Source organism: Salvelinus alpinus, chromosome 15, assembly GCF_045679555.1.
Source record: "Salvelinus alpinus chromosome 15, SLU_Salpinus.1, whole genome shotgun sequence".
NCBI lineage: Eukaryota > Metazoa > Chordata > Actinopteri > Salmoniformes > Salmonidae > Salvelinus > Salvelinus alpinus.
The window spans coordinates 36,783,378-36,807,023 of record NC_092100.1 but is presented as its reverse complement, the minus strand read 5'-3'; the positions used below and the strand labels follow the sequence as shown (position 1 = coordinate 36,807,023).

Here is a 23,646-nt window from a genome sequence, read left to right as displayed (position 1 = left end):
ACATGCACACACACACACACAACACTCTCCAGCTCTGTTCTTAATCCAGAGTGTCAGTCCGATGTCAGCAAGATTAGTTCCTTTGTGGCTGGGCGACTGGGTGGGGGTGGGTTTGATGATGCAACATAACAAAGAGTGACACTGTCTCTGGCATACACCCACACATCTGTGGACTGAGCAGTCAGGGCCTGTTCGTTCCATTGGGTGATCTGAGTTTGAAATATGACATCTCAGACTGCAAGGATAAAAGTGTTTCCCTCAACTTGCTTTCTGAGGTTGTAGGCCCGGGACGTCTCTACACACTGACAAATTGCTTTGTAGAAAGAACTTTGCATGTGACTGAAAAAATATAACTCCATTTCCCAGTTTTCTGTTGTTGTGGGATTAATGAGGCAGAAGCAAAAACATCTCTCTCTGCTTTGGGGAAGAGGAGGAATTGAGGAAGAAAGGAGGAGGTTGAAGGTAGGATCTCTCTGAACGGAGCTCTGCAAAGCAGTTAGGGAAGGAATGAGCAGTCAGGGGAGAGGGGAGAGAGAGGGAGGAGAAAAGGTGGAAAGGAATGATGCGGGAGGACTGTCTCTGCATAGCAGCAAACTGCACTGGGTTATTCACCCTTTTCTGCAGCTATGGCTCAAAGCCAAACACATAAAACATTCACATCCCTCAGGAGAGAGGGGGGAGGGAGAGTGAAAATGGGGAGAGAGATAGAGAATGAGAGAAAGGGGTGACAGATAAATAATTAAAGAGGGAAACAGAGAGATAGATAGAGGAAGCAGACCCAGTGCTTCTCCAGTAGTACAGGTCTGTGGATTATCTCCAGAGCTCGGTCACTAAGAGGGGATTTGAGTTGTACATTACAGTACCATTCATATTCTGCTCTGATGCTGGAACTGATGTTGATAGGATGGAAATGATAGGGCAGGGCTGAGCTTAGTATAAGGTCACTAATGTAATGAGCTCTAGTAACACAGGTATTAACAGCAAGTTACACTGCCGCTTATATAAGAGATGAGCCGAGTAACACACAAATTGGCAGTTATCACCTCCAATGGCTATACCGGGGAGTCTATCACGCCCTCTCTCTCATATTCAATCTTTCTCTCTCTCACTCTGCTTGCTGTCACCCACAGCAATTGTCAATCAAAGCCCTAAGCACCATGTGTTGGCAGAGACTCACACAGCCACACAAAGAAACCCAAACAGACTGACAGCCAAGTTGCTTTGCTTCAAATTTGTAGGAAGACATTTTTTTTTCTATCTGTACTATAGGAGGAGCTTTTAGTTTGCACAGCAGTAGTTTGAAGCCGTCTGCAAGCTAATCTATTTAATGATGAGAGCAGAATAGCCCCCAGAAAATTATACTAATTACAGACATGCTGTTCACTACATTACATTGATGTATGTATGTGCCTGTATGTTTGTGTATGTGTGTGCATGCGTGTGTGTGTTCCACCTTCTCGTATGGATCAGAGTCGTAGTTGAGTCCTATTCCACAGTCATCTGTGATTTCAGACAGATCCTCATCATCAAACTCCTCCAGACTGATGTCATGGGCAGGCCTGGAAGAACAGGAGGGAGAACGTTAATACTTACACATAGTACACACACACACACCTACATCTACAAACAAACACACACATTTGTGATTCACCTCCAGTCCTCATGTACCTGACCACCACCCTTCAGAGGTGAGCATCTCTCCGAGTGATTCCCACACAGAGTGGTCCGACCCTGGGGACGACTGCTCTGAGATATGGCGTGTCACTCTATTTGGGTCTGTGCCTCACTCACCAGACACAAGAACTCACACATCCTCCATATTTTGCTTTGATCTCTAAGCAGACAGAGTTCAGACATTATTTTATTACCCCCCCCCCCATGTCCCCAGTTTACAGACAACAGCTCATCATCTTGTTTTCTATAAACCATCTGTATAACTGTGGTCCATTAGTTACAACAGACGCTCAGCTATCTACTACATTAGTAAGATACTTTTGTAAGGCTCAGAGGGAAATGCTGCAATGCAGGTTCTCTCGTGAGGACAGGACATTCCAGACAGGGCTTAGTACAGATGTCCTTCTTTAGACTAGTTGAGTATCTGGAGCATCAGCATTTGTGGGTTCGGTTAGTGTCAGAAAACACATCAAAAGGTGGAAACGTAAAACTAGATCATTGTCTAACTGGGCAAAATTGCATACCGTAACAGTGCTAAATCAGAAATATTGGCTAGATCATAAACACACACACAGAGCTCCTGACCAGCAGCAGCCTACAATGTGATACAGGGAAATTATTTGGGATGTCATCCAATATGAATTGCTGTCTGAAAAGAAACTATTTTGGCCTTTGTGAACTCTCCTTACTGTAATAAAAAAAGCAACTACAGGACTGTTGTCGCTGATATCACTGTGTGTACAAACTATCTCCAATTATGTTAACATTAGACATCTAGGCTGAGTTGCAATGAAAAAGCCATATCTCAGACTGGCCAATAAAAAAAGATTAAGATGGGCAAAAGAACAGACACTGGACAGAGAAACTGAGCTTCCCGGAGTCGCCTCTTCATTGTTGACGTTGAGACTTGTGTTTAGCGGGTACTATTTAATGAAGCTGCCAGTTGAGGACTTGTGAGTCGTCTGTTTCTCAAACTAGACACTAATGTACTTGTCCTCTTGCTCAGTTGTGCACTGGGGCCCCCCACTCCTCTTTCTATTCTGGTTAGAGCCAGTTTGCCCTGTTCTGTGAAGGGAGTAGTACACAGCGTTGTACGAGATCTTCAGTTTCTTGGAAAATTCTCACATGGAACAGCCTTCATTTCTCAGAACAAGAATAGACTGACGAGGTTCAGAAGAAAGTTATTTGTTTCTGGCCATTTTGAGCCTGTAATCGAACCCACAAATGCTGATGCTCCAGATACTCAACTAGTCTAAAGAAGGACAGTTTTATTGGTTCTTTAATCAGAACAACAGTTTTCAGCTGTGCTAACATAATTAATTCATCTAATGATGAATTAGCCTTTTAAAATTATAAACTTGGATTAGCTAAAACAACGTGCCATTGGAACACAGATGGTGATGGTTGCTGATAATGGGCCTCTGTACGCCTATGTAGATATTCCATAAAAAACAAAAGAAACTGCCATTTCCAGCTACAATAGTAATTTACACCATTAACAATGTCTCACTGTATTTCTGATCAATTTGATGTTATTTTAATGGACGGAAGAAAATAAAAAACTTTCAAAAGCAAGGACATTTCTAAGTGACCCCAAACTCTTTAACAGTAGTGTAGGTCCTGGATGTCAGGAAGATTGGCCCCAGTGATGTACTGGGACGTACACACTACCCTCTGTAGCGCCTTACGCTCAAATTCCGAGCAGTTTCCATACCAGGCGGTGATGCAATCAGTCAGGATGCTCGACGGTGCAGCTGTATAACTTTGAGGATCTGGGGACCCGTGCCAAATGTTTTCAGTCTCCAGGGGGGGGGGTAAATGTGTTGTTGTGCCCTCTTCACAACTGTCTTGGTGTGTTTGGACCATGTTAGTTAGATGGTGATGTGGACACCAAGGAACTTGAAACTCTCGACCCGCTCCACTTCAGCCCCGTCGATGTTAATGGTGGCCTGTTTGGCCCTCCTTTTCCTATGGTCCACGATCAGCTCCATTGTCTTGCTCACATTGAAGGAGAGGTTGCTGTCCTGGCACCACACTGCCAGGTCTCTGACCTCCCTATAGGGTGTCTCATCATTGTAGGTGATCAGGCCTACCTCTGTTGTGACGTCAGCAAACTTAATGATGGTGTTGGAATCATAGTCCGTAATAGTTTTCAAGCCCTGCCACATCCGACGAACGTCAGAGCCGGTGTAGTAGAATTCAATCTTAGTCCTGTATTGAAGCTTTGCCTATTTGATGGTTTGTGTAAATGCATAGCGGGATTTCTTATAAGCGTCCGGATTAGTGTCTTGCTCCTTGAAAGCAGCTCTAGTCTTTAGCTCGGTGGGGTTGTTGCCTGTAATCCATAGCTTCTGGTTGGGATATGTACGTACGGTCTAGAGGTAGACCGGTTAAATCGGCATGGCTGATTAATTAGGTCCAATTTCATAACAATCGGTAATCTGCCTTTTTGGATGCCGATTGTGGCCGATTACATTGCAATCCATGAGGAAACTGCATGGCAGGCTGACCACCTGTTACGCGATTGCAGCGTCAAAAGGACCTTGTGGTGGCAATGAGCCAAGGTAAGTTGCTAGCTAGCATTAAACTTATCTTATAAAAAAACAAATCAATCTTCACATAACCACTAGTTAACTACAGTACACATGGTTGATATTACTAGTTTAACTAGCTTGTCCTGCGTTGCATATAATCAATGCAGTGCCTGTTTATTTATCAAATCACAGCCTACTTCAACTTTGCCAAACGGGTGATGATTTAACTTCTTATGGCTGGGGGCGGTATTGAGTAGCTTGGATGAATAAGGTGCCCAGAGTAAACTGCCTGCTACTCAGGCCCAGAAGCTAAGATATGCATATTATTAGTAGATTTGGATAGAAAACACTCTGAAGTTTCTAAAACTGTTTGAATGATGTCTGTGAGTATAACAGAACTCATATGGCAGGCAAAAACCTGGGAAAAATCCAACCAGGAAGTGGGAAATCTGAGGTTTGTAGGCTTACATATCCAATATACAGTGTCTATGGGGTCATATTGCACTTCCTAGGGCGCCCACTAGATGTCAACAGTCTTCAGAACCTTGTTTGCTGCTTCTACTGTGAAGGATGAGGGAATAAGTCATGGTTGAGTCATGGGTCTGGCAGAGTGCCACTCAGGCGCGCCCCGGTGAGAGTTAGCTGCGTTCCATCGCATTTCTACAGACAAAGGAATTCTCCGGTTGAAACATTATTGAAGATTTATGTTAAAAACATCCTTGATTCTATACATCGTTTGACATGTTTCTACGAACTGTAACGGAATTTTTTGTTTGAATCTGCTATTACAACTGATAGCGAAAAGACGCTGTAGACGCTGTTTACTACTAGTCACATCCCAATTTGTCTGGCCTGTGCGTCATCAATTTGGATTTTGGAACTAAATGCGCGAACAAAAAGGAGGTATTTGGACATAATTTATGGACATTATCGAAAACAAAACAAACATTTATTGTGGAACTGGGATTCCTGGGAGTGCATTCTGATGAAGATCAAAGGTAAGTGAATATTTATAATGCTATTTCTGACTTCTGTTGACTCCACAACATGGCGGATATCTGTATAGCTTGTTTTGGTCTCTGAGCGCTGGACTCAGATTATAGCATGGTGTGCTTTTTCCATAAAGTTTTTTTGAAATCTGACATAGCGGTTGCATTAAGGAGAAGTTTATCTAAAGTTCCATGTAAAACACTTGTATCTTTTATCAATGTTTATTATGAGTATTTCTGTAAATTGATGTGGCTCTCTGCAAAATCACCTAATGTTTTGGAGGCAAAACATTACTGAACATAACGCGCCAATAACGCGCTAAGATTTTTGGATATAAATATGAACTTTATCGAACAAAACATACATGTATTGTGTAACATGAAGTCCTATGAGTGTCATCTGATGATGATCATCAAAGGTTAGTGATTCCTTTTATCTCTATTTCTGTTTTTTGTGACTCCTCTCTTTGGCTGGAAAAATGGCTGTATTTTTCTGTGACTAGGTACTGACCTAACATAATCAGATGGTGTGCTTTCGTTGTAAAGCCTTTTTGAAAAATCGGACACTGTGGTGGGATTAACAACAAGTGTATCTTTAAAATGGTGTAAAATACTTGTATGTTTGATGAATTTTAATTATGAGATTTCTGTTGTTTGAATTTGGCGCCCTGCACTTTCACTGGCTGTTGTCAAGTCGATCCCGTTAAGTTAACAAAAGCGCATTCACGAAAAAGCACATTCGTTGCACAAATGTACCTAACCATAAACATCAATGGCTTTATTAAAATCAATACACAGCAGTATATTTTTTTAACCTGCATATTTAGTTAAGATAAATGCATGCTAGCCGACAATATTAACTAGGGAAATTGTGTCACTTCTCTTGCGTTCAATGCAAGCAGACTCAGGGTATATGCAACAGTTTGGGCCGCCTGGCTCATTGCAAACTGTGTTCCTTCCTAACAAAGACCGTAATTAATTAGCCAAAATTTTACATAACATTGAAGGTTGTGCAATGTAACAGCAATATTTAGACTTAGGGTTGCAACCCGTTCGACAAAATACAGAATGGTTCTGTATTTCACTGAAAGAATAAACGTTTTGTTTTCAAAATTATCGTTTCTGGATTTGACCATATTAATGACCAAAGGCTTGTATTTCTGTGTGTTTATTATAATTAAGTCTATGATTTGATAGAGCAGTCTGACTGAGCGGTGGTAGGTAGGCAGCAGCAGGCTCGTATGCATTCATTCATGCATTCCTTCGTTTGCCAGCAGCTCTTAGCAATGCTTGAGGCACAGCGCTGTTTATGACTTCAAGCCTATCAACTCCCAAGATTAGGCTGGTGTAACCAATGTGAAATGGCTAGCTAGTTAGCGGGGTGGGCGCTAATAGCGTTTCAAACGTCACTCGCTCTGAGACTTGGAGTAGTTGTTCCCCTTGCTCTGCATGGGGAACAACCTGTCCCAAATTAATATAGTTTCGGAGTTCATTTTGATATTTAAACCTGTGTGTCCTGATTGCGTCTGATGTAGGTGGACAAAATCAACATCCGTGCGATGGCACACTCGGACACACACACTCGTCAGCATGTTAGACTACACACGCTGAGCATCATTCACAGGTGATATTGTCACCCATCAGACTAATCTACATTTAATATTGTCTTTACATATACTAAATAATATGTGTGAAATTAGATTTGATTTAGAATGGGCCATTATTATGCTCCTGTTGGAAGAGGGGCAGGGGAAATAAGTAATGTATGCACTTAAATAGCGAATGGAGGATGCTTTTCCCGCGGTTCATTTTCATGCAAGCCAGGTAGGCAGGCTACTCCGGTTGTAAAGCAAAGCAATGTGCTTAGTATTAGGATTGTTGAGAAATACATTTAGCCTATAGAAAGCTGATATGGCCTCTATTAAAAAGAGGATACTCAAAACTCTCACGCAATTGCATAGCCTATAGTAAATGTTGCACAACATAAGCTCATTGCTCTCATGAAGTGTTCGATTTGATTTTCGAATGCATTTGTATTGATGTCAGAGTGATTAGAGGATTACAGGAGCGCAGACTACCAGGCCATTAGTGACAAGTTTGGTGGCCTACTAATGACCATCAGCGGCATCAGAGCGCAGTTTTGGAGAAGCCTAGTTACCGTGACTAAACAATCACATGGAATTTGACTGCGGTCATGACTCATGAACGCAGATGTGGCAGTAACATGGTCACTGTAACAACCCAGGGCAGGGCATGTGTGTTGCTAATGGGATTGCATTCTACACTCTTAGAAAAAAAGGAGCTATCTAGAACTTAAAAGGGTTCTTCGGCTGTCCCCATAGGAGAACCCTTTGAAGAACCCTTTCGGGTTTCAGGTAAAACCCCTTTGGGTTCCAGGTAGAACACTTGGAACCAAAAAGGGTTATCCTATGGGGACAACTAAAGAACCCTTTCGTAACCCTTTTTTCTAAGTGTGTAGCTAGCTCTCAATTCTGGGAGGTGAATCTAGCACTGCCAGGTATCTGAGAGAAGTCAAACTCCACTCATGATTCCACTCAGGAGGAGCTGCCTTAGAATAGAATTAGTCTCGATTATTTTTCTAAATTCTCAAATCATCAAAAGGGGGGGGTGGCTCCTTTCAGCTCCACTCCCACTTTATCTTTCTGTAAGAGATTCCTGGTGATGTAGATGACTAATATGACTCAACCAGTTTGTGCCCAGGGGATGAAACATTATGTGTCAGCGTAATTTGTCAACCTTAGGTGACGTGGAATCTTTAAAAAATACATTGGATTTGAAAAAGTAATGAACAAAAATCATCAACTGTTGTTTTAAGGGTGACATTTCAACCACAGGATTCTGTCATCATGGTAACCTCATTTCAACAAAATAGGTTTGAATTTTTACCTATAAAACAACATCAGATCTTCTATGTTAAATCCACAATCAGAAATAAAAAACAATAGGCTAGGCAGCACCCCCTACTGGAGAATGGATTTACAGCTACCATTTGGCCTTCCATCCAGGGTTTTAACCAATCCCAGTCCTGCATAGCTATGAAATTTGACAGACTATTACCAATGAGCTATTATGAGAATGATTGTTGAGAGCTCTCCACTTAAACTAAATAGATCCACTGTTGCTACTGAAGTCATTCCAAAGGGTAGGTTTAACAGAGTTTAACAGATCAAATGTGACCATACTTTATCAAGGATGCTATTTCAGCCTATATAGCATTTGCAAAGTCATCAACAGCTATTGTTTCAATTCAACAAAAAAAAATAGACAATACAATAGGCCTAAGGTTTCAAGCTCTGGTTGATTTAAAATGTCATGATATTGAACTGTGTTTGGTTGTCAACGCAACCAAATATCAACATTTGAAGGAGATGCATCTTCTGCTTGGATAGATCCATCTGTACCACTGACTGAGTCTGGCTTTAATTGCAGTTGGTCTACAAATTAATAATTGATATGTTGGAATCAAATCTCCATCTCAACCAAAAATCTAAATTAAAGAATAGGTATAAATCAAATCAAACTTTATTTAAAGTACATTTAAAGTTTGATTTTATTTAGTCCTATTCTTTAACATAGATTTTTGGTTGAGATGGAGACCAAGCTAAGGTACACAATAGTAGGTGTTGATAGACAGAAGGTACACTTTGATAAAAGGTGTAAATTGGTCATCAAAAAGAAAGGACCAAGGCACTCTTCATATAATTAATCAAAATGCCTTCATTTGTATGGCATGTTCAATGGAAACAAAGTTTTAAAACTGACGCGTTTCGGCTGCATGGCCTTCATCAGGGAGTACAAAATAATAAATAGACTATTAACTTGTCGACAAGTTAACAAATTATATATGTTGGAGTCACGTCTCCAACAAGTTTAAGAATAGGATTAAGCCAGTTTCTCAGATTGAACTATCCAAGCAGTAGGTATATCTACTTTAAATGTTGATATTTGGTTGTATTGTCAACCAAACAATTCAATATTACTTGTGTAATACAGTAAAAAGCCTCAAGTTAAGGCTATCTTACAAATTAATGTAACATTCAACCTTAAAATGAGTAACATATCCATGGCCACATTTTGCTGTTACTGTACACTTTTCTTCTTATGTAAACATATAGGAAGAAATACTGATACCAACAGACTGATACCAACAGGCTCAGAGACCATTTCTATCTACAAGCCATCAGACTGCTGTACACTTGAACTGGACTGACCACCTGCTCTGATTCTCTGCACCTTGGCACACATGCACTCACTCATATGCATACACCCACACACATCACAACTGCTGCTACAAGAATCTTATTATACTGCTCAGTTTATACACTGCCCCCATCCCTCAATACACAAGTAAATATTGGACTATATAAAGTGTGCATGTTCAAGGTAGCATGCTTAGGTCGTCACAGGTCTGTGGAGAGCGTCGCAATTGCTGTAATAATCTGTGCAGAACCTCGAACGGAATTGATCACTTGCATCATGTACTTTTAATATAATCTCAACTGCAATCCAGGTCATTTGGTTCTGCTATTATATGAAGCATAGCGATAACACATTAATCTGTTGTATGAATGAACAAAATATCTGATATTGTATTTTCATTTGAACTTTGCTTTTACATGGTTGAAAGCACATTAATAGACATTTGTGACAAACAAAAATCCGACATTGCTTTTCCGATGGAATTTGGTTGTGCTTTTAGATGGTTGAAAGAATAGTGATAACACATTGGAAATTCAAATCATATATGGCTGACTTTTTGAGTGGGTGAGTGCCTTCATAAAGTATTCACACCCCTTGACCTTTTCCACATTTTCTTGTATTACCGACTGAATTTAAAACAGATTAAAATTGAGTTTTTTTGTCACTGACCTACACACAATATCCCATAATGTCAAAGTGGAATTATGTTTTGTGAAAATGTTCGAAATTACTAAAAAATGTAAAGCTGAAATGTCTTGAGTCAATAAGTATTCAACCCTTTTGTTATGAAAAGCCTAAATAAGTTCAGGAGTTTCAAACACAGATTCAACCACAAAGATCAGGGAGGTTTTCCAATGCCTTGCAAAGAACGGAACATATTGGTGGATGAAATAAAAATACATTAAAAAAGAAGACTTTGAATATCACTTTGAGCATGGTGAAGTTATTAATTACACTTTGGATGGTGTATTAATACACCCAGATACAAGCGTCCTACCTAACTCAGTTGCCAGAGAGGAAGGAAACCACTCAAGGATTTTACCATGAAGAAAATGTTGACTTTAAAACAGTTACAGAGTTGAATGGCTGTGATAAGAGAAAACTGAGGATGGATCAACAACATTGTAGTTACTTCACAATACTAACCTAATTGTAAAAAGGAAGCCTGTACAGAATAAAAATATTCCAAAACATGCATCCTGTTTGCAACAAGGCACTAAAGTAATTAGAGGTTGACCGACTATGATTTTTCAATGCCGATATTGGAGGACCAAAAAAAACAGATACCGATTAACCGGACAATTTTTATTTATATATATACAGTGGGGAGAACAAGTATTTGATTCACTGCCGATTTTGCAGGTTTTCCTACTTACAAAGCATGTAGAGGTCTGTAATTATTATCATAGGTACACTTCAACTATGAGAGACGGAATCTAAAACAAAAATCCAGAAAATCACATTGTATGATTTTTAAGTAATTAATTTGCATTTTATTGCATGACATAAGTATTTGATACATCAGAAAAGCAGAACTTAATATTTGGTACAGAAACCTTTGTTTGCAATTACAGAGATCATACGTTTCCTGTAGTTCTTGACTAGGTTTGCACACACTGCAGCAGGGATTTTGGCCCACTCCTCCCTACAGATCTTCTCCAGATCCTTCAGGTTTCGGGGCTGTCGCTGGGCAATACGGACTTTCAGCTCCCTCCAAAGATTTTCTATTGGGTTCAGGTCTGGAGACTGGCTAGGCCACTCCAGGACCTTGAGATGCTTCTTACGGAGCCACTCCTTAGTTGCCATGGCTGTGTGCTTCGTGTCGTTGTCATGCTGGAAGACCCAGCCACGACCCATCTTCAATGCTCTTACTGAGGGAAGGAGGTTGTTGGCCAAGATCTCGCGATACATGGCCCCATCCATCCTCCCCTCAATACGGTGCAGTCGTCCTGTCCCCTTTGCAGAAAAGCATCCCCAAAGAATGATGTTTCCACCTCCATGCTTCACGGTTGGGATGGTGTTCTTGGGGTTGTACTCATACTTCTTCTTCCTCCAAACACGGCGAGTGGAGTTAGACCAAAAAGCTCTATTTTTGTCTCATCAGACCACATGACCTTCTCCCATTCCTCCTCTGGATCATCCAGATGGTCATTGGCAAACTTCAGACAGGCCTGGACATGCACTGGCTTAAGCAGGGGGACCTTGCGTGCGCTGCAGGATTTTAATCCATGACGGCGTAGTGTGTTACTAATGGTTTTCTTTGAGACTGTGGTCCCAGCTCTCTTCAGGTCATTGACCAGGTCCTGCCGTGTAGTTCTGGGCTGATCCCTCACCTTCCTCATGATCATTGATGCCCCACGAGGTGAAATCTTGCATGGAGCCCCAGACCGAGGGTGATTGACCGTCATCTTGAACTTCTTCCATTTTCTAATAATTGCGCCAACAGTTGTTTCCTTCTCACCAAGCTGCTTGCCTATTGTCCTGTAGCCCATCCCAGCCTTGTGCAGGTCTACAATTTTATCCCTGATGTCCTTACACAGCTCTCTGGTCTTGGCCATTGTGGAGAGGTTGGAATCTGTTTGATTGTGTGTGGACAGGTGTCTTTTATACAGGTAACGAGTTCAAACAGGTGCAGTTAATACAGGTAATGAGTGGAGAACAGGAGGGCTTCTTAAAGAAAAACTAACAGGTCTGTGAGAGCCGGAATTCTTACTGGTTGGTAGGTGATCAAATACTTATGTCATGCAATAAAATGCAAATTAATTATTTAAAAATCATACAATGTGATTTTCTGGATTTTTGTTTTAGATTCCGTCTCTCACAGTTGAAGTGTACCTATGATAAAAATTACAGACCTCTACATGCTTTGTAAGTAGGAAAACCTGCAAAATCGGCAGTGTATCAAATACTTGTTCTCCCCACTGTATATACACTGCTCAAAAAAATAAAGGGAACACTTAAACAACACAATGTAACTCCAAGTCAATCACACTTCTGTGAAATCAAACTGTCCACTTAGGAAGCAACACTGATTGACAATAAATGTCACATGCTGTTGTGCAAATGGAATAGACAAAAGGTGGAAATTATAGGCAATTAGCAAGACACCCCCAATAAAGGAATGGTTCTACAGGTGGTGACCACAGACCACATCTCAGTTCCTATGCTTCCTGGCTGATGTTTTGGTCACTTTTGAATGCTGGCGGTGCTTTCACTCTAGTGGTAGCATGAGACGGAGTCTACAACCCACACAATTGGCTCAGGTAGTGCAGTTCATCCAGGATGGCACATCAATGCGAGCTGTGGCAAAAAGGTTTGCTGTGTCTGTCAGCGTAGTGTCCAGAGCATGGAGGCGCTGCAAAATGACCTCCAGCAGGCCACAAATGTGCATGTGTCTGCTCAAACGGTCAGAAACAGACTCCATGAGGGTGGTATGAGGGCCCGACGTCCACAGGTGGGGGTTGTGCTTACAGCCCAACACCGTGCAGGACGTTTGGCATTTGCCAGAGAACACCAAGATTGGCAAATTCGCCACTGGCGCCCTGTGCTCTTCACAGATGAAAGCAGGTTCACACTGAGCACATGAGCACATGTGACAGACGTGACAGAGTCTGGAGACGCCGTGGAGAACGTTCTGCTGCCTGCAACATCCTCCAGCATGACCGGTTTGGCAGTGGGTCAGTCATGGTGTGGGGTGGCATTTCTTTGTGGGGCCACACAGCCCTCCATGTGCTCGCCAGAGGTAGCCTGACTGCCATTAGGTACCGAGATGAGATCCTCAGACCCCTTGTGAGACCATATGCTGACACATGCACATTTGTGGCCTGCTGGAGGTCATTTTGCAGGGCTCTGGCAGTGCTCCTCCTTGCACAAAGGCGGAGGTAGCGGTCCTGCTGCTGGGTTGTTGCCCTCCTACGGCCTCCTCCACATCTCCTGATGTACTGGCCTGTCTCCTGGTAGCGCCTCCATGATCATGAGGAAGGTGAGGGATCAGCCCAGAACTACACGGCAGGACCTGGTCAATGACCTGAAGAAGAAAACCATTAGAAACACACTATGCCGTCATGGATTAAAATCCTGCAGCGCACGCAAGGTCCCCCTGCTCAAGCCAGCGCATGTCCAGGCCCGTCTGAAGTTTGCAAATGACCATCTGGATGATCCAGAGGAGGAATGGGAGAAGGTCATGTGGTCTGATGAGACAAAAATAGAGCTTTTTGGTCTAAACTCCACTCGCCGTGTTTGGAGGAAGAAGAAGGATAAGTACAACCCCAAGAACACCATCCCAACCGTGAAGCATGGAGGTGGAAACATCATTCTTTGGGGATGCTTTTCTGCAAAGGGGACAGGACGACTGCACCGTATTGAGGGGAGGATGGATGGGGCCATGTATCGCGAGATCTTGGCCAACAACCTCCTTCCCTCAGTAAGAGCATTGAAGATGGGTCGTGGCTGGGTCTTCCAGCATGACAATGACCCGAAACACACAGCCATGGCAACTAAGGAGTGGCTCCGTAAGAAGCATCTCAAGGTCCTGGAGTGGCCTAGCCAGTCTCCAGACCTGAACCCAATAGAAAATCTTTGGAGGGAGCTGAAAGTCCGTATTGCCCAGCGACAGCCCCGACACCTGAAGGATCTGGAGAAGGTCTGTATGGAGGAGTGGGCCAAAATCCCTGCTGCAGTGTGTGCAAACCTGGTCAAGAACTACAGGAAACGTATGATCTCTGTAATTGCAAACAAAGGTTTCTGTACCAAATATTAAGTTCTGCTTTTCTGATGTATCAAATGCTTATGTCATGCAATAAATTGCAAATTAATTACTTAAAAATCATACAATGTGATTTTCTGGATTTTTGTTTTAGATTCCATCTCTCACAGTTGAAGTGTACCTATGATAAAAAGTACAGACCTCTACATGCTTTGTAAGTAGGAAAACCCGCAAAATCGGCAGTGTATCAAATAATTGTTCTCCCCACTGTGTGTGTGTGTGTGTGTGTGTGTGTGTGTGTGTGTGTGTGTGTGTGTGTGTGTGTGTGGCTAACTAGCTAGCCATTTCACATCGGTTACACCAGCCTAATCTTGGGAGTTGATAGGCTTGAAGTCATAAACAGCTCAATGCTTGAAGCATTGCGAAGAGCTGCTGGCAAAACGCACGAAAGCGCTGTTTGAATGAATGCTTACGAGCCTGCTGGTGCCTACCATCGCTCAGTCAGACTGCTCTATCAAATCATAGACTTAATTATAACATAATAACACACAGAAATACGAGCCTTAGGTCATTAATATGGTTGAATCCGGAAACTATCATCTCGAAAACAAAATGTTTCTTCTTTCAGTGAAATACAGAACCGTTCTGTATTTTATCAAACAGGTGGCATCCATAAGTCTAAATATTGCTATTACATTGCACAACCTTCAATGTTATGTCATAATTATGTAAAAGTCTGGCAAATTAATTATGGTCTTTGTTAGGAAGAAATGGTCTTCACACAGTTCGCAACAAGCCAGGCGGCCCAAACTGCTGCATGTACCCTGACTCTGCTTGGACAGAATGCAAGAGAAGTGACACAAATTCCCTAGTTAATATATTGCCTGCTAACATGAATTAAAGTAAATATGCAGGTAAAAAAAAATAGGTAAAAAAATATATATTAAAAAAGCATTGATGTTTATGGTTAGGTACATTGATGCAACGACAGTGCTTTTTTCACGAATGCGCTTGTTAAATCATCATTAATTTGGCGAAGTAGGCTGTGATTCGATGATAAATTCGATGATAAATTAACAGACACCGCATTGATTATTTGCAATGCATGACAAGCTAGTTAAACTATTAATATCATCAACAATGTGTAGTTAACTAGTGATTATGTTACGATTGATTGTTTTTTATAAGATAAGTTTAATGCTAGCTAGCAACTTACCTTGGCTCCTTGCTGCACTTGCGTAACAGGTGGTCAGCCTGCCACACATTCTCCTTGTGGAGTGCAATGTAATCGGCGTCCAAAAATGCCGATTAACGATTGTTGTGAAACCATGCCGATTAAATCGGTCCACCTCTAAAAGTAATACTGCAAATAAAACGCTTTGTCCTGAATACAAAGTGACATGTTTGGGCCAAGTACCACTCTCCATATTTACAAGCATAGTGGTGGCTGCATCATGTTATGGGTATGCTTGTAATCGTAAAGTCTTAGGATAAAAAACCGGAATGGAGCTAAGCCCAGGCACAATCCTAGAGGAAAACCTGGTTCAGTCTGCTTTCCACCAGACACTGGGAGATGAATTCACCTTTCAGCAGGACAATAACCTAAAACACAAGGCCAAATCTACACTGGAGTTGCTTACCAAAAAGACAGTGAATGTTCCTGTGTGGCCGAGTTACAGTTTTGACTTAAATCTACTTGAAAATCTATCGCAAGATCTGAAAATGGTTGTTTAGCAATGATCAACAACCAATTTGACCGAGCTTGAAGAATTTGAAAAGAATAAATGGGCAAATGTTGCAAAATCCAAGTGTGGAAAGCTTTTAGAGACTTGCCCAGAAAGACTCACAGCTGTAATCACTGCCAAAGGTGTATCTACAAAGTACTGACTCGGGGGTGTGAATACTTATGTAAATTAGATATATCCTTCTTTTTTTCCCCTAAATGAGCAAACATTTCTAAAAACATGTTTTCACTTTGTCATTATGGGGTATTGTGTGTAGATGGGTAAGGCACTTTTTCATCAATTTTGAATTCAGGCTGTAACACAACACAATGTGGAGTAAGTCAAGGGGTATGAATACTTTCTGAAAGCAATGTATCTCATTGATCAACGTCTCAACCAAATATTACCCAATTATCCACATTGAAATGGTGTGCCCAGTGGGATAGGACCTCTCCAACCCCGTCTCTCATTTAAGAAAAAAAAAAAAAAAAAGTTCATGTTGGAATACACAAAGTGACATGAGCAACATTAATAAAAGTACTACAGTAAGGCTTTATGGATGTTATAGAGGAACCAAATGTTTCAGAGTTTATGCTCAAACTGAATCCATGAAAATAATACCTACATGTGTCTAATATTAGATCCATAACGGAATCTGCTCCTTCATGGGTTATGAAACAGAATATTATCATAATCTGTAACATTTCTGTTCATATCACCTACAGCCATATTGTATTTTGTTTTATGTTTTTCAATTGAAGAGAAAAATGTATCTGGCAACAGCCTAGCAGTGGATTATAGAGGTGAAGGCTGCATCTTTAAGAATGAGTCAAATCTAGAAATGCCTGACAGTCAGAGAATGCACATGTAGACCTATACGGAGTTAAACTAAGCTTATACTGTGCTGCTTGAACCCCTTGTGCAATTACAGATGTATTTTAGTTTCTACCATGAAATCTTAATTTAAATCAGAACCAGTCTTTTTGATCTGACATAACAAGTTTATATTTACCAATACCATATGTTGGTGTAGAGGAAATCATGCATGTAGTATATATTTTTTTTTTAAGGAATTAATGCAGATGCAAAAATAAGTGAACACCAAGTTGCATTGGTTAAATTAAGTAGGTAAGTAGAATCCAGTGGGGAAATAATTTGGTACCAAATTAACCAATCAAAGGAGAGATAGTTAGGAAAGTGTTTGAGCGGGACTAAGAAACCTGAGCTGTGTTCAAATACCCATACTATACTGTATGCAACATATTTATTGAGTATATACACTACTAGTTAATTTTAGTATACTGTAAATGAACAGTATCATTTCAGTTGAACATACTAGAGCTTCGCCTGTCTACCGGAAGTTGATACTGTTGCTATGCAACCTCTTGCTAGCATAACAAATTACTAGCTAAACATTTTACGATTTTGGGTGTGTTCGTAAATGCAATCTGGAGTGCCAGAGTGCGCTTTGGGCGTTCGTAAATCCAGAGCGTTGTCACATTGTCTGTTCGTAAATTCAGAGCGTTCTGCTCTCGGAGCGTTCAGAGCACACACTAGACGCTCTGGCCGAGGAGTAGGGTTGATCCAAGCGTTCAACGGCAGTCAAGCACCCAAGCTAACTGGCTAACGTTTTCTAGCTACTTCCAGACACGAATGAGAGAACACTTCACTCTGACCATTTTACTCGCTGGTTAGGCGGTTTTCATGTTATCCAGAGAGTTGGTGACTAACTGTGTTGCTGGCAACAATTTAATTCCATTTTTTTATGCTGACATTTACTGACACCGGCCATATTCAACGGATGTTGGGCATTTGTAAATTCATGAGTTATTCTGCGCGAGACTGCTTTGAAATTGGAGCAGATAGCCATTGAATTGCAAGACTATACCACTTAGCTTAGAATTATGTAAATAATCAAGTCAATAAACGTTGGGTAGTTAGTTAGATAGCAGATACAGTTGAAGTCTGAAGTTTACATACACTTAGGTTGGAGTCATTAAAACTTGTTTTTCAACCACTAGACAAATTTCCTGTGAACAAACTATAGTTTCGGCAAGTCAGTTAGGACATCCACTTTGTGCATGACAACATTTATTTTTCCAACAATTGTTTACAGACAGATTATTTCACTTCATAATTCACAGTGAAACAACATCTCAAGACATCAGTCAGGAAGTTAAACCTTGGTCGCAAATGGGTCTTCCAAATGGACAATGACGCCAAGCATACTTCCAAAGTTGTGGCAAAATGGCTTAAGGACAATCAAGTCAAGGTATTGGAGTGGCCACCACAACACCCTGACATCAATACCATAGAAAATGTGTGGGCAGAACTGAAAAAGCGTGTGCGAGCAAGGAGGCCTACAAACCTGACTCAGTTACACCAGCTCTGTCAGAAAGAATGGGCCAAAATTTAACCAACTTATTGTGGGAAGCTTGTGGAAGCCTACCTGAAACGTTTGACACAAGTTAAACAATTTAAAGGCAATGCTATCAAATACTAATTGAGTGTATGTAAACTTCTGAACCCCTGGGAAAGTGATGAAAGAAATAAAAGCTGGAATAAATCGTTCTCTCTATTATTCTGACATTTCACATTCTTAAAATAAAGTGGTGATCCTAACTCACCTAAGACAAGGAATTTTTACTAGTATTAAATGTCAGGAACTGTGAAAAACTGAGTTTAAATGTATTTGGCTAAGGTGTATGTAAACTTCCGACTTCAACTGTAGTTAATATACTGCCTGGCAAGTTTGATGTATTAGTAGCCAACATACCGGTACATACTGCTATAATGCTATGCGGTTCATAAGGATAGCGTAGCTAAAAATAGTCAGCCAACATAATGTGTAACGTGACGTATTTGAAAAGGCATTACTTTATAAAAAATGTCTAAATTTTCTTAACATTTGTCATAATTAGTTAAAGCAAGAATTTGTATCCGCTCTCGACAGACTTCACATGCATATTTTCCGCCATTTTCTTAAAATCTGAAAAGATGAAGCCACGCCCATTTTTTTAAGAATTGCATTATGGTCCCTAAAAGCACAGAAATAGTGTCCACTACATGTATACTTTGTATTTTGGCTAATTTAGTATGTCATCAGGGAACTTTTGGTATACTAACTATATCCAGACTATGACCAATAAGCATACTATATACACAATTTACGTCACAAATAGTACGGTTAGTGAGGTTAGTATGAGTATTCGAACACAGCTTTGGTCAGTTTAGTGTTACCCATTCAGGTGAATGCAAAGCATACCATGCTGAAAGGAAAGGAGATCTCAGAGGACATCAGGACGAGGGTAATGAGAGCACATCAGTCTGGGGAAGGCTATAAAATCATCTCAAAAAGGTTTGAGCTCAGTCCACTGTGAGACTAATAATTTACAAATGGAGAGCATTTTTAACATGACAGCAACTCAGCCTAGATGTGGACTCCCTTCCAAAATATCCCCAAGAGTCACAAGAACAATAATAAATCAGGTAAAAGCCAACCCAAACATATCATCTAGAGATTTGCAGACCTCCCTTGCTGCATCTCAGGTAACTGTGCATTCTTCAACAATAAGAAGAACACTGAATCAAATTGGAGGGTTGCTAGGAAGAAGCCTCTGTTGTCAGAAAAGAACCAAACTGCTCGTCTTAACTGCCAGAGTCCATCTGGACAAACTGAAGGTTTATGGAAGTCCATTCTCTGGACCGATGAGTCCAAAATTGACCGTTTTGGTCACAATCAACAGTGCTATGTGTGGCGAAAACACTACCTACCACCAAAATAACCTTATCCCAACAGTCAAGCATGGTGGTGGGAATGTCAAGATCTGGGGCTGCTTTTCCTCCTCTGGACCTGGATGACTCCACATCATTAAGGGAACCATGAATTCTGAGGTATACCAGGAGATTCTTGAACAGAACGTCAAGCCATCAGCTGGGATGAAAATGGGTCTTCCTACAAGACAATGAGCCAAAGCATTCAAGGAAATCTACCAAAGAATGGCTCAGGAGAAAGACGATTTGTGTTTTGGATTGGCCAAGTCAAAGTCCTGACCTAAATCCAATCGAGTTGCTGTGGCAGGACCTGAAGCGTGCAGTTCATGCCAGAAACCCCTCAAACCTCACTCACTTGGCTGAGCTCTGTAAGGAGGAGTGGGCAAAAATTCCTCAAAACAGATGTCAGGGACTGATTACTGGCTATAGGAGACGTTTACTCCAAGTTATCGCTGCTAATGGAGGTGCCACAAGCTATTGACTGAAGGAGTTCATATATTTTTGCACACATCAAATCTGAATTTCTGTTAAATCAACCACCTTTGTTAAATAAACAATGAAAATATATATTTTTGGTTTCTGTAATTTACTTGGAATGTCTTTATTACGAATTTGGTTTTAGATAAGGATTATATATGCTTATTTTAATATTTTATAGCAAAAATAATGACCAGCCCTGTAGGGTTCACATGTTTTCAAGCAGTACTGTATTTACCCCAAACCATGAGCACAGATGAAGGTTAAACTATCCAATCAACAATAGGTGGATACACGTTTTGTGGCTATTGATGTTAAATGAAAAGTGTAATCTATAGCCTATTGTAAATGAGCTCACAGCACCCATTTCGGGCTATGTTTGTCTCAACAGGGCGTGGGCCTCATTCCCTCCGCCTCTGAGGTAATTGAATCTGAGCTAGAGAATGCGCCAGCCAGGCAGTCAAACGACATGACCGCCAAATATCATATCTATAGCTTGTCCTCCCTGTGAACATTCCTCCTCTCTCCCCTTTGCTCTTAAAGGCAGTTATGTGTTGTGTATAGCTCAAGGGTATTTTCTAAACGAACTCACATCAAGCGAGAGACAAAAACATAAGCAACCAACACAGCATCAGCTACGCGCTGCACGTAGTGATATACCTATATAACGACGTAGAGCAGCATCCAATTGTCCTATATGTCTCATGTTGATAATAATACAATGCGGTAATATCAACAAAACTGACTAACATACTAACGGTTCACCCCATCCTCGCACATCCGCCTGTATCACCTCCTCCCTTCAGTATTGGGCGCTCGAGGATAGCCTACCCGCTATGCCCAGCCACCCTTCATTGCTCCGTCTGCGGGTTTGTTGTCTTACCTGCAGCCTGGAGGAGAGAGGGAGTGGAAGGTGGAGAGTGAGTACATCTCATCCCTGTCCGCCATCTTCCTCCAGAAACGACTCGAAGTGACTGCAGATAAACACTGAGGGAGCGCAGTCCATTCACAACCAAGGAGCGCGACAGACGGACGCAATATGGACAACGCAGTTTCTCTCGCTTTTCCTCCCTCTATCCGACTTTCACGCTGTTAAAGATGCTCCTGGCCTCGACCTAGCCAAATCAGATACACGTACTCAACATCACCATCAAATCTGACTTGAGCTGCTATCCACTCTACGGCCCGGAAATGGCAGAGTACAGAGAAAAAGAACAACAATGTGGTAATCACAGAAACAAATCGTATCTGCTCCCGATGCGGCCAGCCCAGCCAGCCAGCCTGTCGCGCACACACAAGCAGCCTGCCTTGCCAAATATCTGCTGTGATCTTGCCTGTGAAACAAAGCAGCGGTGCAGAAAGGGGCGGTATGGGGGGTGATAAGTGCCAGAATTAAGCCTCGTGAAGCAACTGATTCGTCTTACCAAGTCACCTAATGCGCCATAAAATACCACCATGAATTAACATGGATGTCAATGGAGCCAAGTTTTCTTCTACGGCATCAAACTGCCAACGCTTTCACGTCACGTCATGTGACACAGACACATGACATAGTGTTCACATCCTGTGTCAGTTGAACAGATTAAAAAGGTCTACATGTGTTACTCGTTAGTTTAAGTGTCTGTTTAGTTTATTTTTAAAGATCTCACCATGAACGCCTTACAAACATCTACATGTGCATGATTTTGGAAAAAATATTTTAATTGCCAGATTAAACCATTTCATTTGTCGATTTAGCTAAAATAGGCATATCACCTCATTACAAAAATTATTAGGCTAGTAGATATCGCAGCCAGCCACCATTACTGTGTAGATGATGCCTATTTCTCACATCAATATAGACAAGGGCTTCTTTGTTGGAGGTAGCCCAATTCAGAAATAAGAGGTAGCCTAGGTCTCTAGTGGTGAATTCAACTCGGACTTCAGTGCGTTCAAGACAACTGGAAACTCAATAAAAAACTAGCTCAGACTGGGATTTTTTGTTTTTGAACGGTCATCCAACTCAGAAATCCAATTCAGAAACTCTGGCATTCTTTCCTTGACCTGAAAATCGCTGATGACATGATTTTACCTTGTTTTTTTCCCAGAGTTCCCAGTTTACCAGTTTAACAGACACAATCAGTCACCATGCAATCCTTAGGCTATACATTTCTGTGGAGATGTCTTATGGTTAAAAGAAGGACTCGAATTGAGGGGCTTATTGAGGATATAGGCCTAACCCTTGTTATGGAGTCAGGCAAAAAGCATATGCTACCTCTTGTTTGCTTATCCTCAGAAAAAACAATGGACCAGAATATGTAAAACGATCTAGGCTACAACAATTATTAACTCCACAATTATTTCCGCATAGTCTACTAGCCTATCAAAGGTCTTGCTCAGCCTCAACATCACAGGAAAATGTGGTTGGTTTATTAAATGCTCCGCAATGTATAATATTAGTGGTAGGTTATGCTTACCGCAAAAGACCAAAAAGTTAGAATCGGTATGGGTCAATGCATAAACCAAACAGTTTAACAGATAAAAACGTTTCATTCAGGAAAATCGCATTGAATCAGGCTATTTCATTGCCGTTGGGTTCTTACGAATAACCTTAGGCTAAACGGAACTGAAAACACCCCAGGCTGTTTTGATCACAGATCATGATGAAGCCTGAACATTTCGGCTGTTTGTCATTGATTTAGCCCGCAAAAGTATCTATATCCACAGTAAATTGAGTCCTATGTCGACATAACCTGAAAGGCCGCTCAGCAAGGAAGAAGCCACTGCTCCAAAACCTCCATAAAAATGCCAGACTACGGTTTGCAACTGCACATGGGGGCAAAGATCGTACTTTTTGGAGAAATGTCCTGGGTCTGATGAAACAGAAATAGAACTGTTTGGCCATAATAACCATTGGAAAAAGAAGAACGCTTGCAAGCTGAAGAACACCATCCCAACCGTGAAGCACGGGGGTGGCAGCATCATGTTGTGGGGGTGCTTTGCTACAGGAGGGACTGGTGCACTTCACACAATAGATGGCATCATGAGGCGGGAAAATTATGTGGATATATTGAAACAACATCTCAAGACATCAGTCAGGAAGTTAAAGCTTGGTCGCAAATGGGTCTTCCAAATGGACAATGACCCCAAGCATACTTCCAAAGTTGTGGCAAAATGGCTTAAGGACAACAAAATCAAGGTATTGGAGTGACCATCACAAAGCCCTGACCTCAATCCTATAGAAAATGTGTGGGCAGAACTGAAAAAGCGTGTGCGAGCAATGAGACCTACAAACCTGACGCAGTTACACCAGCTCTGTCAGGAGGAATGGATCAAAATTCACCCAACTTATTGTGTGAAGCTTGTGGAAGGCTACCCCAAACATTTGACCCAAATTAAACAATTTAAGGGCAATGCTACCAAATACTAATTGAGTGTATGTTCACTTCTGACCCACTGGGAATGTGATGGAAGAAATAAAAGCTGAAATAAATCATTCTCTCTACTATTATTCTGACATTTCACATTCTTAAAATAAAGTGGTGATACTACCTGACCTAAGACAGGGA

The 23,646-nt window shown here is 41.3% G+C and overlaps 1 protein-coding gene across 5 annotated transcripts in view; it reads right to left on the bottom strand.

The window, feature by feature from the left end:
• The window catches only part of LOC139540008 (C-Jun-amino-terminal kinase-interacting protein 2-like), a 48,388-nt gene extending 26,786 nt beyond the window's left edge, over positions 1-21,602 (bottom strand). For 2 of the 5 annotated variants that reach the window (XM_071343497.1, XM_071343495.1), the window contains exons 1-3: positions 20,982-21,601; positions 1,652-1,834; positions 1,454-1,559 (exon numbers count right to left, since the gene is read on the bottom strand). Coding sequence is in view for 1 of the 5 variants with exons in the window: in XM_071343494.1 (XP_071199595.1) it covers positions 1,454-1,559; positions 20,982-21,046 (171 nt within the window). In the remaining 4 variants the exon portion in view is untranslated. Of the gene's footprint in view, positions 1-1,453; positions 1,560-1,651; positions 1,835-20,981 lie in introns of all 5 variants that reach the window. The other 3 variants (XM_071343496.1, XR_011668050.1, XM_071343494.1) reach the window with 3 other exon arrangements.
• Positions 21,603-23,646: the final 2,044 nt, after the last annotated feature.